The sequence below is a fragment of the Balaenoptera physalus genome (assembly GCF_965194825.1).
Source record: "Balaenoptera physalus genome assembly, chromosome: 1".
Classification (NCBI taxonomy): Eukaryota; Metazoa; Chordata; class Mammalia; order Artiodactyla; family Balaenopteridae; genus Balaenoptera; species Balaenoptera physalus.
In genome coordinates, this window is record NC_138882.1 from 92,249,742 (window position 1) to 92,263,208 (window position 13,467).

At 36.8% G+C, this 13,467-nt stretch overlaps 1 protein-coding gene across 1 annotated transcript in view; it reads left to right on the plus strand.

The window, feature by feature from the left end:
- SPAG17 (sperm associated antigen 17) overlaps positions 1-13,467 on the plus strand; it is a 352,647-nt gene that overhangs the window by 202,718 nt on the left and 136,462 nt on the right. Inside the window, exons 13-18 of the mRNA XM_082460586.1 lie at positions 47-160; positions 761-911; positions 4,342-4,569; positions 4,665-4,883; positions 12,065-12,126; positions 12,687-12,800. Of these exons, the coding sequence (XP_082316712.1) occupies positions 47-160; positions 761-911; positions 4,342-4,569; positions 4,665-4,883; positions 12,065-12,126; positions 12,687-12,800 (888 nt within the window). The remainder of the gene's footprint in view (positions 1-46; positions 161-760; positions 912-4,341; positions 4,570-4,664; positions 4,884-12,064; positions 12,127-12,686; positions 12,801-13,467) is intronic.

A 13,467-nucleotide genomic window follows, 5' to 3' on the forward strand; every position in this document is an offset into this window, starting at 1 on the left:
AAGTATGAACTGTCTCTTTACATCAATACTGTTTTAATTTGAATAGAATCTCCATGAAATATTCTTATCTGAAGAGGAAAATGAAAGCAAACCAGTGCCCAGAGGCCCTCTCCTACTGAACTATCATGATGCCCTCGCCCACAAGAAATACGTGCTAAAGGTAATAAGTAACCAGGTTACCCTGAGGATAATGGATGCAAAAAAGCTCATTAGTAATTATTCAGTTGAAGAAATCTTAATGAGATAGCTTTACCAATGCTAATAACCAGTAATGTACGAAGTAGATACCTGCTTGCAAAGTAAGATCTCAGAAAATGGAAATGAATAAAGGAGAAATTACATCAGCCAAGAAAACTGGCCTAAGTACAGAGGTCCAACGGACCATTAAATTGATTGCGACTACACCAAATTTGCATTAAAGCCTTGTAGTTATTTGCTTTATACATCTGCTAATATGAAAAAACTAGTGGAGGCCAGAAAAGGATCTCAGAAGGGAGGGAGGAATACATTTGAGACTTTGGCAGTTTGTCACTGTGAATGAGGAATCCATCATTTGTGTGCACCAAGAACCTCTGGCAAAGTGAGAACTAGCTTTTTTGACCTTCAGCAAAATACCAACAGTTTGTCTTCCCCAATTACCATTGATTTCCCCTGTTCCCAAATAATGAGAGCAAGGGTATCATGTTTTGCCTTCTCCATATGCATAAGGCACTTGACAGCTTATTTTAATGTCTTCTGTCATGTTGCTCTTTTTCATCAGGACCTAAAGAATTTTGACCTGGTTCAAATTGAGCAGAAGATGCAGTCTAAGTTGCCACTGTGGGAATTCCTTGAATTCCCTCTGCCCCCGCCATGGAACAGCACGAAACGTCTAGCTACAATTCATGAGCTCATGCACTTTTGTACAAGTGGTGAGTACATTGCTCTATCTTAGCTTAAATTCATTCATTTATGGTCACGTGTGCCTCTAACGATTACACTCCCATCTGCAAAAAGTATTTTGATTATTGACCTTTCAGAGGCTGTGGTGAGTATTTTGATTGACTGCACTTTTCTTATCTTGAATAATGTCATTAGCAATAGGATGATAGCTATGATGCATAACATTCTTCAATTTGATGCCCTGGCTTTTCTTTCCACTGTGTTTCTACAACAAGCATAATCCCCTTCTTTATTCCTCCTCCCCGCCTCCCAATCCCACATTCCCTCATTGACATCATTGGAGATGACATGGTGGTCCCCATCCTGGTTAAGAGGAGAACTTAGAGTACCCCCTGTGGTGTGGTGCTGAGAGTGTTAATACTAGTTCACCTCCTCTCAAAACAGGAAGGGCCATTTTCTGCTCTTTGAGGACAGTGGAAAGAGGGGTCATTAAAAATATCAAAAATCAGCTTCTCATTGCAGAGTTCATGGGAATTTTATGATATAGACAGTCATTTCCTAAAACATATCCTATTTCCAATTGAGGCGATATGCAAATACCTTCCTGCTTATAAGAAGAAATATGAAATTACATAGACATCTTGATTTGACCTAGAAAAGAAAAAAGCATGTGCAGATTCTTCCTTCTCCTTTCATTTCTAACTCTAAGCAAATTATGAAATATTTTAATCTTGATTTCTTTTCTCATTTTTTTAGTAGGCTTAGTAATAGAAAAAGCTAAAATTTTTAATACTGCCATGCCTTCACCTCATGGAAATGTGGGGTGTAGCCTAGCGGGCCTGGGTATGTCATGTCTATTGTTTACATAATCACCCTCTTCCTGGTGTCCTGAGAACATCTGGCCTTTACCTCTATCCTGCCACACTCCTATTCTCCTTTTGCCCTGTGATATGATTTCATTCTCTCTCCACCTCAGTTCTACCCTCCACAGCACAGGATTCTTGGGGGTTTTTTATATGAACAAGCACATTTATTGAATCATTTTTTTTACAGTAGCAAAATACTGGAAACAAATTGAATGTCCATCAAAAGCTCTCATTAAAATATCAGACACCTATGTGGTACAAAATCATGCGACTTAACAACAATGAGGCATATCTATATCATGATGTGGAACAGTCTCCCAGATAATTAAGTTATAAAAGGAAAGGAAACAAAAGATAAGAAGAGTATGATTCGTATGCTCACATTTGCTTTTGTCTTTTATGGGAGAATATGTACACATTCTTTTTTATACAATTTTTAAAGGTCACACTCCAGTTACTACAAAATATGAGCTATATTCCCTGTGTTATACAATACACAAGATTCTTGTTTGTGTTGCCACCACTGAAACTGCCCACATATCCTGCTCCCATATCCCATCCCAAACCCTTGTCCCTCTGCCTCTTCTCCTTTTCTCTTTCCTCATGCTTAACACGTCCAAAACCAAACTCTTGATTTCCTCAAAACGTGTCCCTTCATGGTCCTCCTTATTTCAGTAAATGGTGTCTATTTTCTACCAAAACCTTGGAGTCATCCCTGGTTCCTTTTTTTCTCACGCCCCACAACCAATCCCACCACATCCCTCACTACCAGGCCAGTCCAGCACCACCTCTCACTTGGACTATTTCAGTAGCTTTGCAGTTGGTCTCCAGGCTTTCCCCATTTTACCTACAGTCTTTTCTTCACACAATAATGGGAATGACCCTTCTAAAATGTCAGTCAAATCATGTGCCTTCTTAGCCCAAAACCCTCTAGTGATCACCCATTTCCCTCAAAGTATTAATAAAATCTAAACTGTTCTGCCACCCACTTTTGGAGCTCATCATCTGTCAAGATCTCGTTGTTCTACTCCACTCTATCTAGTTGGCCTTACTGTGATTCCTTGGACAAGTCACTTGCACCCCTGCCTCCATCTCTGCATTTGCTTTTTTCCAGATATCGATATGGCTCCCCCACTTCTTTCACATTTTTGCTTTACTTGTTCAGAGGGCTTTTTTCTGGCTACCTTATATAAAATAGAAGCCTCTCCCCAACCATTATCACTTCTTATCCCCTCACCTGGCTTTATTCTTCTTATCATCTCTGATACACTATACACTTACCTGTTTATTCTGTTTCTAACTGCTACAATGGGTACTCCATAAAATCAGGAGTTCGTTGATTTGTTTACTGCTGTGGTCCCTTTACTAAAGTCACTGGCAACTAGTAGGTGCTCAAAAAATACTTTTGAAATGAATGAATGAACAAACTTAATTCTGTCACTTTTACCTCCTTCCTGTCTCTCTTCTGAATTTCCTTGTATTTTTTCCAAAAGGAACCTTCCCGCTGCCCTCACCTCTGTTGGAGAGGAAGTGTAGGTGACCTCTGATTCATTGATCTGTCACTATCATTTCACCTTCCCTCACTGAATTCAATGGTTATTTGTTAACACCTACCTCCCACCTCTCTATCTTGAACTTCTAAAGCACAAGAACCAAATCTTTTCTTTGAATCTCAGGCAAAGAAAAATACATAGAGTACAAAGCCTAATACGTAGAAAACAAAAACAGGTGAGTAATTGAACGCATGAATAAATGTTATAGAAGAATAAATACACAAGTTAATATAGCCCCTGGAAGGCTCATAACCTTTAAAGTAAAATTATGAAAGGTACTGTACCAGTTCATTGGGTGGAAAGAGGCCTTTTCTTAGCCTGAGTGAACAGAAAAGCCTACTGAACATAACAGCCTATGTTAGACACGAGTGAGTGATTTCTCTGTTTTAAATTACAACAGCAGCAAAAGGTGCTTTTGCTTAAAAATGACGTTTTCTTAATTTATTTATTGAAGTATAGTTGATTTACAATGTTATGTTAATTTCTGCTGTACAGCAAAGTGGCTCAGTTATACACACACATTCTTTTTTACATTCTTTTCTGTTATGGTTTATCCAAGGATATTGAATGTAGTTCCCTGTGCTATACAGTAGGACCTTGTTGTTTATCCATTCTGTATGTAATAGTTGGCATCTACTAACCCCAAACTCCCAGTCCATCCCTCTCCTACCCCCTCCCCCTTGGCAACCACAAGTCTGCTCTCTATGAAAAATGACAAGTTTTAAATATATTCAACCAATATGATACCCCGGAAAGTCCATGTGAATTAATCTGGACACCTAATATTCATTCAGCTATGAAGCAGTTTGTGAGCATTGTCTTGATAAATTATATCTTGATTGTGCAGCTTTCTTATTATTAGTTACCTTTGGTATTTGTTGCAGAATTGTGGAGCCCGTGTGTAAAGTCAGGTCAACACCCATCATGGCGTGACTCCTTTGTCATTTTGGTGGACCGACTCCCTGGTTGTCCCTCTTTTAGCCCTGTACCATGTGGTAATAAAGAGCATTCCTAGCAGCACTTGTCCTACTTTCTTACAGAAGTCTTGAGCTGGAATGAAGTAGAACGAGCCTTCAAAGTGTTTACTTTTGAGAGCCTGAAACTCTCTGAGGTTGATGAAGAAGGGAAACTGAAGCATTCTAGAATGATGTATGGGACAGATTCTGAGATGTTCAACATACCATGGGACAACCCTGCCAGATTTGCTAAACAGATAAGGCAAAAATACATCATGAAAATGAATACCCAAGAGACCAGACAGCAAACAGGTACACTGCCTGGAAGGAACAAAAAGCATTCTCGCATTGTATGATTGTCCATTTGTCTAGCATTGTATCTTATGGATCCTCTTTACACTGCCTAGATAGTGGAATCAAAGACAGAATTTTATTTCTGGATCAGAATTGGTCAACATCTATGCAAGATGATGAGATCAACAAAGAACCTTCCGATCCTAGTCAGCCTCATACTAACAATATGAAGTATTCTGACCTGGATAATAGGAAATCCTTAGACTCCGATTACAGAGAACCGTCAGAGCAGGAGAACAGCTTGAAGTCGCAGCTCCAACCTCAGCCTTTGAGTAAGTAAACTTGTGTCTCTGTGTGTGTATGTGTGTCTGTATGTGTGTGCGTGCATGTGTATAGACGCTACTGGAGAATGTATAAACCAAAAAAAAAAAAAGATTCAAGATGCATTATTTAAATGCCTCCCTATTTCAGTTGAAAAACTGTTTAATATCTAAATTATTTGCTTAATTAAACTTTGTTACTGAGTGTTGTTAGTAAGTCCTCATTATTTAAAAAAAATTTTTTTTATTGAAGTAGTGTTGATTTACAATGTTTCTGATATATAACAAAGTGATTCAGTTTTATATATATATATATATATATATATATATATATATATATATTCTCTTTCAGATTCTTTTCCATTATAGGTTATTACAAGATATTGAATATAGTTCCCTGTGCTATCAGTTGGTCCTTGTTGTTTATCTATTTTATATATAATTGTGTGTATCTGTTGATCCCAAACACCTAATTTATTCCTCCCCTCCCCAAGTTTGTTTTCTATGTGAGCCTCTTTCTGTTTTGTAAATAAGTTCATTTGTATCATTTTCTAGACTCCACATATAAATGATATCATATGATATTTGGCTTTCTCTGTCTGACTTACTTCATTTAATATGATCTAGGTCCATCCATGTTGTTGCAAATGGCATTATTTTATTCTTTTTTATGACTGAGTAATATTCCCGTGTGTGTGTGTGTGTGTGTGTGTGTGTGTGTGTGTGTGTGTGTATACCATATCTTCTTTATCCTTTCATCTTTCAATAGACATTTAGGTTGCTTCCACGTCTTGGCTATTGAAAATAGTGCTGCTATGAACATAGGAGTGCGGGTATCTCTTTGAATTATAGTTGTGTCTGGATACAGTATATGCCCAAGAGTGGGATTGCTGTATCCTATGGTAGCTCTATTTTTCATTTTTTAAGGAACCTCCATACTGTTCTCCATAGTGGGTGTACCAATTTCCATTCCCACCAACAGTGTAGGAGGGTTCCCTTTTCTCCACACCCTCTCCAGCATTTATTATTTGTAGAGTAAGTCCTCATTATTTCAACCCTTTATTTTCCAAAATATCATAAAGCCTCTTAGTCCACTCTTACCTTCATAAATGTAGTACAGTGAACATAATTAAAACTTTCATCATTAGTATTTCACAAGGCTATTGTGATTATTTGAAAAAATTATTAAAAATTACCTGCAGTAACATAATGAACGGCCCAGTGCAGAGCTTGGTACAAAATCAGTGCTCAATGAACATCAGTTCCCTTCCTTCCTCCTCATGGCTTAGGCAGTTACTCTCATTCTAGAATAAAGCATAATAAATATTGTTATATTAGGAGGTATAGAAGCATCGAAGAATATTAGGCTAAATTTTTATTGAGCTATCTTACACACAACTGTCAGATTAATTACTTAAAATACACTTCTGTTATGCCCCTGCTTATAACCTTCAGTGGCTCCCTGCTACCTGCAATATAGAACCCAACTTCTTGGCCTGCTTTACGTGCTTCTTCAGCAATACCAAATTACTTTTCCCAAACCCTTTCTACTTTTTCCCTTTTGCTCACTTATCCTATGCTCTAGCCAAACAGAATTAGGCCCTATTTCCTCTAGGCAGCCTGCTCTTTTCAATCTCTGCGACTTTTCCCCACAATACTCTCCAACTAGAGTTCTCTTTTTGATTATTATTAGGCTTGAATGGCACCTCCATGAAGCTTTGTTACATGTGTTCACCAGGAAATGCCTCCCCTACCATTCCCATGGTCATAATTAATCTATGCTTCCTTTATGGCATCAGTTATCATTTCCTACTATTTACTACCATTATTCATATATTCCTATATTAAGACCTCCTTAATACTATAGCTTCTTAGACGTCATAAGTATGTTTATCTTAAAAATATTAATCATATGCTACATCAGAAAACAAGTCCTAAAACAAATTTTCCCAGATCAAAACTACAGAGTATGCTCTCAAACCACAAAGAAATTATGGAAAATATAGATGCAATAGGTAGAGCAAATAAAATGAAAAAGTTCAGTTCTTTGAAAAGATTTTTTAAATTGAGAATTTTTTTTTACAAAAGGCTGATCACAAAAAGAAGCATGAATAGCCATATTAGAAATAAAGCTGTATCAGGAATAAAAATCATTAGGAATAAAGAAATGGGCTTCCTTTTAATACTATAGAAATTTAAAAGACAGTAAAAGGATATAAACAACTTTATTCCACTAAGTCTAAAAATGAATGAGCAAATTACTACAAGAGTATAACTTACTAACATTCACTCAAGAAGAAATAGAGAACCTGAATAGTCTTGTAACTATTTAAATAAATTAAATCAATAATTTAAAATCTTCCCAAATAGGGCACGCTAAACCCAAATAATGTCATTGGCTAGTGATATTCAACACTCAAAAAAAGAAATAGTTCTAATCTTAACAAAAATTAATTCCAGGAACTATAGAAGGGATATTCTCTCCCACTCATTTTATGAAACTAACATCAGCCTTATAATAAAACTGTCAAGGATAGTACGATAAAAGAAAATTATAAATCAAAGTTATTCATGAACATATAGGCCAAAATCCTGAATAAAACATAAGCAAATTGATCTAGCAATATACAAAATGATAATAATCAAGTATAAGTTTTTATACAAGATTGAAGGAAAAAACATACATTGTAAAATCAACACCATTTATCAATTAACACAGTAAGAAAAATATAATCTCAATAGATGTAGAAAAAGCACTTAAAATTCTACAGCAATTTATGAAGTCAATTTAACAAACTAGCAATAGAAAGAAAATTTCTCTACCTTACAAATGTTATTTTTTAAATTACTATAATAAACATTATATATCAAGATGAAAAGTTGAAAGATTTCCCTGGATCAGGAGGCTATCCACTATAAACACTCATATTTAAGATTACACTGGAGATGCTAGCCAACTCAGTAAGGCAAGAAAAAGATAATATTGTAAAGGTTGAAAAGGAAGAAACAAAACTGTTATTATTTGTAAATAGTGTGTATGTAGAAAACCCAAAATAATCCACAAAAAAAAATCAGGAATAATATGAAAGTTTAATAAAGAAGTGTGATTGTGAAAGAACATGCATAAGATGTCTGGAGTGCTGGGACTTTTCTTTATCATTATTCATTATACCAAGCATTTATGTTGTTTGTACTTTTCTGTATTGTTATATTTCATAATTTTAAAAAGCATTAAAAAATGGTCAGTGCCACAGAAGAATAGGTGTTAAGTCAGTATTGACTAAATGGTCATCTTACCATTTTCATTTACTTAAATGAGGGTAGAAGAGGAAGTCATCAGTGGAGTGGAATTAGGGAAAATCTCCTTGCCTGTTAGCAGAGCAGATAAGTGAGGATGAGGGGGACAGAGGAGGGAGGGAGATAACATTTATTTAATATTGCCTGCTATATTCCAAGCACTGTGCTATTTTACATATATTAACTAATACTTTTTATAAACATCAAGCCTATGAGGAAGTTACTATTAGCCTAATTCTGAAGACAAGGAAACAAAGACTCAGAGTGGTTAAGTAAATTTCTCAACCACATACAAGCAGGAAGTCAGGATTCCAAAGAGGACTATCTAACTCCAAATCAATGCTTCCTCCACTGTGTCTTGTGGCTTCCTGAGTTCCAGAAATTCCTTGTGATGTATCTGATAGTTTAGCCATATTCATAGTCTCTTCTTCGTGGTAATACTTAACCTGATTTTGTTGCCTAAAGGTCTTCCTAGGGCTGGTTCCTTACCATTAGGGCTGGTTCCCTATTTCTCTGTTCTAAATACCGTTACCTATTAGCCTAGCTCACAAAAATTAAGCCAAATAAGTTAGCCTGAGATGTTATGGCATTAGTGAATCCTATGGGAATGTACATGTATGACAAAGAAGTCATTTTTTCTTTTAAATACTTTATTTATTTATTTATTTGGCTGCACCTGGTCTTAGTTGTGGCATGCAGGATCTTCCTTGCAGCATGCAGGATCTTTAGTTGGGGCATGCAAACTTGTAGTTGCAGCATGTGGGATCTACTTTCCTGACCAGGGATCGAACCTGGGCCCCCTGCACTGGGAGTGCGGAGTCTTAGCCACCGGACCACCAAGGAAGTTCCAAAGAAGTCATTTTGAGTTAATGTAGAGCCAGAATAAGCCAGGAGAGATATAAGGCCTGAAGGTTGTTTTCTGTTTTATTTTGCTTTTTTAATTTTTTTAATTTTTTTTTTTTAGATCAGTTGGTATATAGTTTTTTCTCAGGCAACTTTTGCCACCTGGTGGTCAAACCACATAAGTTGGTGTTCTGGATCCTGGTGCAAAGTGAATGTTTATAGCAGCTCCCTAAATCATCAAGACTGAAAATGCTGTGATGGACAATGTATCCTAGAGGCCGAGCAATCTTGAGAGCTGAACCCTGTAAGGGTTGGCCTGTAAGGGATTCTACAGGGTGTAGGCTGGCCTACATCAAGAAACTGTTACATTTGGGTGGGGGAGGGCAGCTGAGCCTTGGTGCCTCACTGTGGCTGTTATATGTAAGGGAATTTTTTGTTGTTGTTGCTAATCTTTTTTTTTTTTTTTTTTGCTTTTTCCCCTAACCCTGAGTCACATTTCTAAAGCATCAACTTTAGATCTCTTTAAACAAAGCAGAAATTGTTCATGTATTTCCTGCACAACCACTTTAACACCAGATATATATAAAAGCCTGTTCCTGGACATGAAGGGCTGAGTATTTGTGCTTTTCTCAACCAAACATTCATCTGAGACTGTTTTTGAACTTGACAGGGCCTATTGGATATTTATGAAAAACCTGAGAGTTGATAACTGTGAGGCTATAGGTTTAGATGTGTCCTTTATGCTTGTTGGGTGTTTTTTTAATAAAGTAACTGCTTTGCAGAGGGATCTTGTTATCTCTAAAGTAAAACAGATTAGGAAAGTTGTTTTTCAAAGGGATGAGAATGCATCCCTTTCCAGATGTGTCAAAAACTACTGAATCACACTGTCAAGGGATTATGTAGTTGAAGGAAGAAATCAGGAAGAAAGAAAAAATGACTCTTGCTTTACTATTAAATAGAGAGTTTAGATTAGTCTTAGAATGTTCTTTCCTTTGACGAAATAACTGGTGCACAAATTTTTAGAACATATTTTTTAAACTGGAGACTTTTTTCTGCTTGATCCTTAGACACAAGAGGGAATATCAAATCTCCTGGAAATCTGGCAGCCCACAGAATAGAATAATTTTTATTCCACAGATTTCGTATCAATTGCTTCAAGGACACATGGGACATCATGGTCTATTTAGAGTTATAGTTGGCCTGAGTTTCCTCTTGAGTGGCTGTATTTGTATAAATACTGAATTGTCTTTATAGTTTTCTTCTAAATCAAAATGGAACATTCATGCTGTCACCCTCACCAGCCCAAGGCGAGGTGGAACTAGTAGCAAAAATATATGTAGCTATGCTCCTAAAAGCAAGGAAAACATTGGCCTATCCTGCTTAGACATAATTAACTACTCCCTCTAGAAGCCCAGATATGGTTCTCTTTGTCACAGAATGAAAGCTTAAATCTTATGGTTACCCCCAAATAAGCTTTTGTTGTAGGATTTCTTCCACCTTTCTGCTCTCTCTATATGGCTGTATATTTATTTCCAGTTTTAGTATATGGTATAGATTTCTCTCATTCGATCAAAAAATATATATATTTACTGAGTTCCTACCATGTGTTGGTTGCTCAGAATACAGTTAGGGAAAATAAGATAAAGTTCTTATTCTCCAGGAATTCACATTTGATATGGAGAGACAGACATAAACAAATATTATTAGGCACTGATAAATACCATGATCAAAACTAAAGCAGGGTAAGAAGCAGAAGGATCTTGAGGAGGTGACATTTGAGCAGCAATATGAATGAAGTAAGGGTTTGAAACAGATGACTATCTAAGGCAAAGCATGCCAGACAGAGAAAAGCAAGTTCAAAAACTTCAAGACACAACAAGCAAGCCAGTGAGTCTGGTGTGGAATGAGCAAGGGAGAGTGGAAGGAGATGTGATTGGAGAGTAAAGCTGGAGCCATTTCATATATGACTTTGTAGGGATTAATTTGCTATTATTCTAAGGGTGCTAAAAAGTCTGGCTGGCTGTTATTCAGCAGAATGACAGGTATGTTACAAGATTCATCCCCTTACTCTATTACTTTGGTCAAATTTGGAATATGCTATGTACTTTATCCGTTTCTTTGTTAGAGATTCACAGTCACAAGAGCATATTACAAACTCTGAGACATTCACAGTAAAGATGTCTATCCATGTGAAACATATATCCTGGAACTCTTCTACGTAACATTTGTTAACTTTAGTAATTACTGAAGCATGGTGATTCAGAAATCAACAGCATGATTCTGTTTCCTCTCTGTCCATTTATATGGCTGTTTGCTCGGTACTCAAGAAGGATATCACAATCCCAATTATCGTATAAGTCTACTGTTTGGTCACAGGGAGAACTAATGTGCATGACTCACATTGGTCCATGGTATGGGGCCGTGGAGTCCAGCTCCCGATTCATTTTATTCATTTAACTTTTAAAAACTCTATAAATCTGCAGATGCCCATTAAATGGGTTTAAAATTAATAAATGATTAATGAATGGAAAAAAAGCTTTACAGGATGGTGTATAGTATTATTTTTTCTGGTAGGAGTTGCCTTTATCTGGTAGATCCTTTCCATACATCCCCTGCCCCTGTCCTAGTCTGTCACCCATAAGATATGACCAAGAAGTTTGAAAAGCCTTTGTGATAGTTGCCAGCATGACAAGACACAACAGTGTGTAGTGAGCAGGTGACATAGTTTAATCAGTAAATATTTGCAGCTTGTAAGGTAAAGATACATTGTTAGAATTGAGCCATACAGTCTGAAGGCAGACTATCTAACATGATTTAGGAATGTATTGTATAGGAAGCTGGGTTCTTTTCAACGGACTTAGCATAAATTTTCTAGGTAGACACTGGTTTAGAATTATTGACACAGACACCTTTTTGGAGGCATGAAACATGCCTTTTAGGAATTACCTTTTCAGCACAGAAACCTAGATCATATGGCAACAAAAATGCACAACGTTGACTAAAATGAGAACAAAGCCCAAACACAACTGGATGTTGGTGTCTTTGATTTACAGAGCAGACCATGAACAATGAGATCAAAGATAAAGCGGTCACAAATGCTGATCCTCTTGAAAAGGTAGGAGATTATTATTCTAAACGTGTAGATGCAAGTAAGATGATCTGAGAAAACCATGAACTAAGAAAAGGAGAGAGAGAGAAGCTTAGCAGGAGAATGCTGATGCTAGAGGAGAAGGGACTATTCAGACATCCCCTGACCAGCTCCAACTGGAGAGAAAGGAGTTAATTTCACCAGCCGCTCAAGCAAAACTTCCAGGCTCCATGCTCCTCTCTAGACAGTGTGGCTTGGCAACGTCACGAACACCTGCTGACCATACAGCCATGTAGAACTAATGCTGTCTTGAAGTGAGTTCAGAAAACCTGCCTATAATTGCTAACAGGACTCAGAAGAGTATAACCTAACAATAAAAATATTTAGATTATGTTGCCCATGAAAAAAAAAGTCAAAGGCATACTCTTTCTGGCAGCAGTTCTCTTAAAGTGTTGCCATATGGATTTATACATATGCAGATTTCCCCAATTAGATGGAGTGCATGCTGGTTAGTTGATGGAGTCCAAGAGGGCTCCATTTGGACTTAAACAAATTAAGGCTGAAATTGGATTCCTATGATTTTTTAGAAACCCAAGAAGATGACTGTGGAAGCAGAGTTACAGGACATAAAGAAAATGCAGCAACGCAATCTAATGGACTGGAGTTTTACTGAACATTTCAAGCCAAAAGTTCTGCTTCAGGTATTAATGGTCTGTGAGTCTCTGGAAGACGGTCAGATGGGTCTGGAGAGGCATGGTGTGATTTAGAACAGTTCACTTCTAGGTCACTCTCAGATCTAGTTCAGATCAATATTCCCATTTACTTCACCTATAAAGTAAGTTTAATCCCAGATTGAGCTTTGCATGCCCAAAATAGTTTAAAATATACTTTCTAAAAGGATGTTTTTTATAAAGTCTTTTAAGGGAAAAAAATATATATATGCATGACTGTTGCACATTTAAAAAAAAAAAAAACATAGTAATAAAAGTAAGACATTGGGAAGCAACCTTATTTTTCCCCATATTGCCTGTCAGTTCTCTTCAGTTTTCACAACGTTTCAAGGTATTTTCTGATACAATTAACAGGTCAGTGGAAGCTGTGATAGCTAACATTTACTGAGCACTTACCATATGCTAGTCAATGATTAATAGGTATTATTAGCTTATTTAATCTCTTCAGTAATCCTGTGAAGTAGAAACTATTTAAATAGTAGGAAACTGAGGCACCTTGACCAACAGTAACTTTTGTCCAAGGTCACATGGCTGATGAGTGAGAGAAGCAAGTTACAAACCCAAGAAATCCGGCCCCAGAACTTGTGGCCTTAACCACTATGCCAAAAAATGAGTAACGCTAAAATGAACTCTTTTT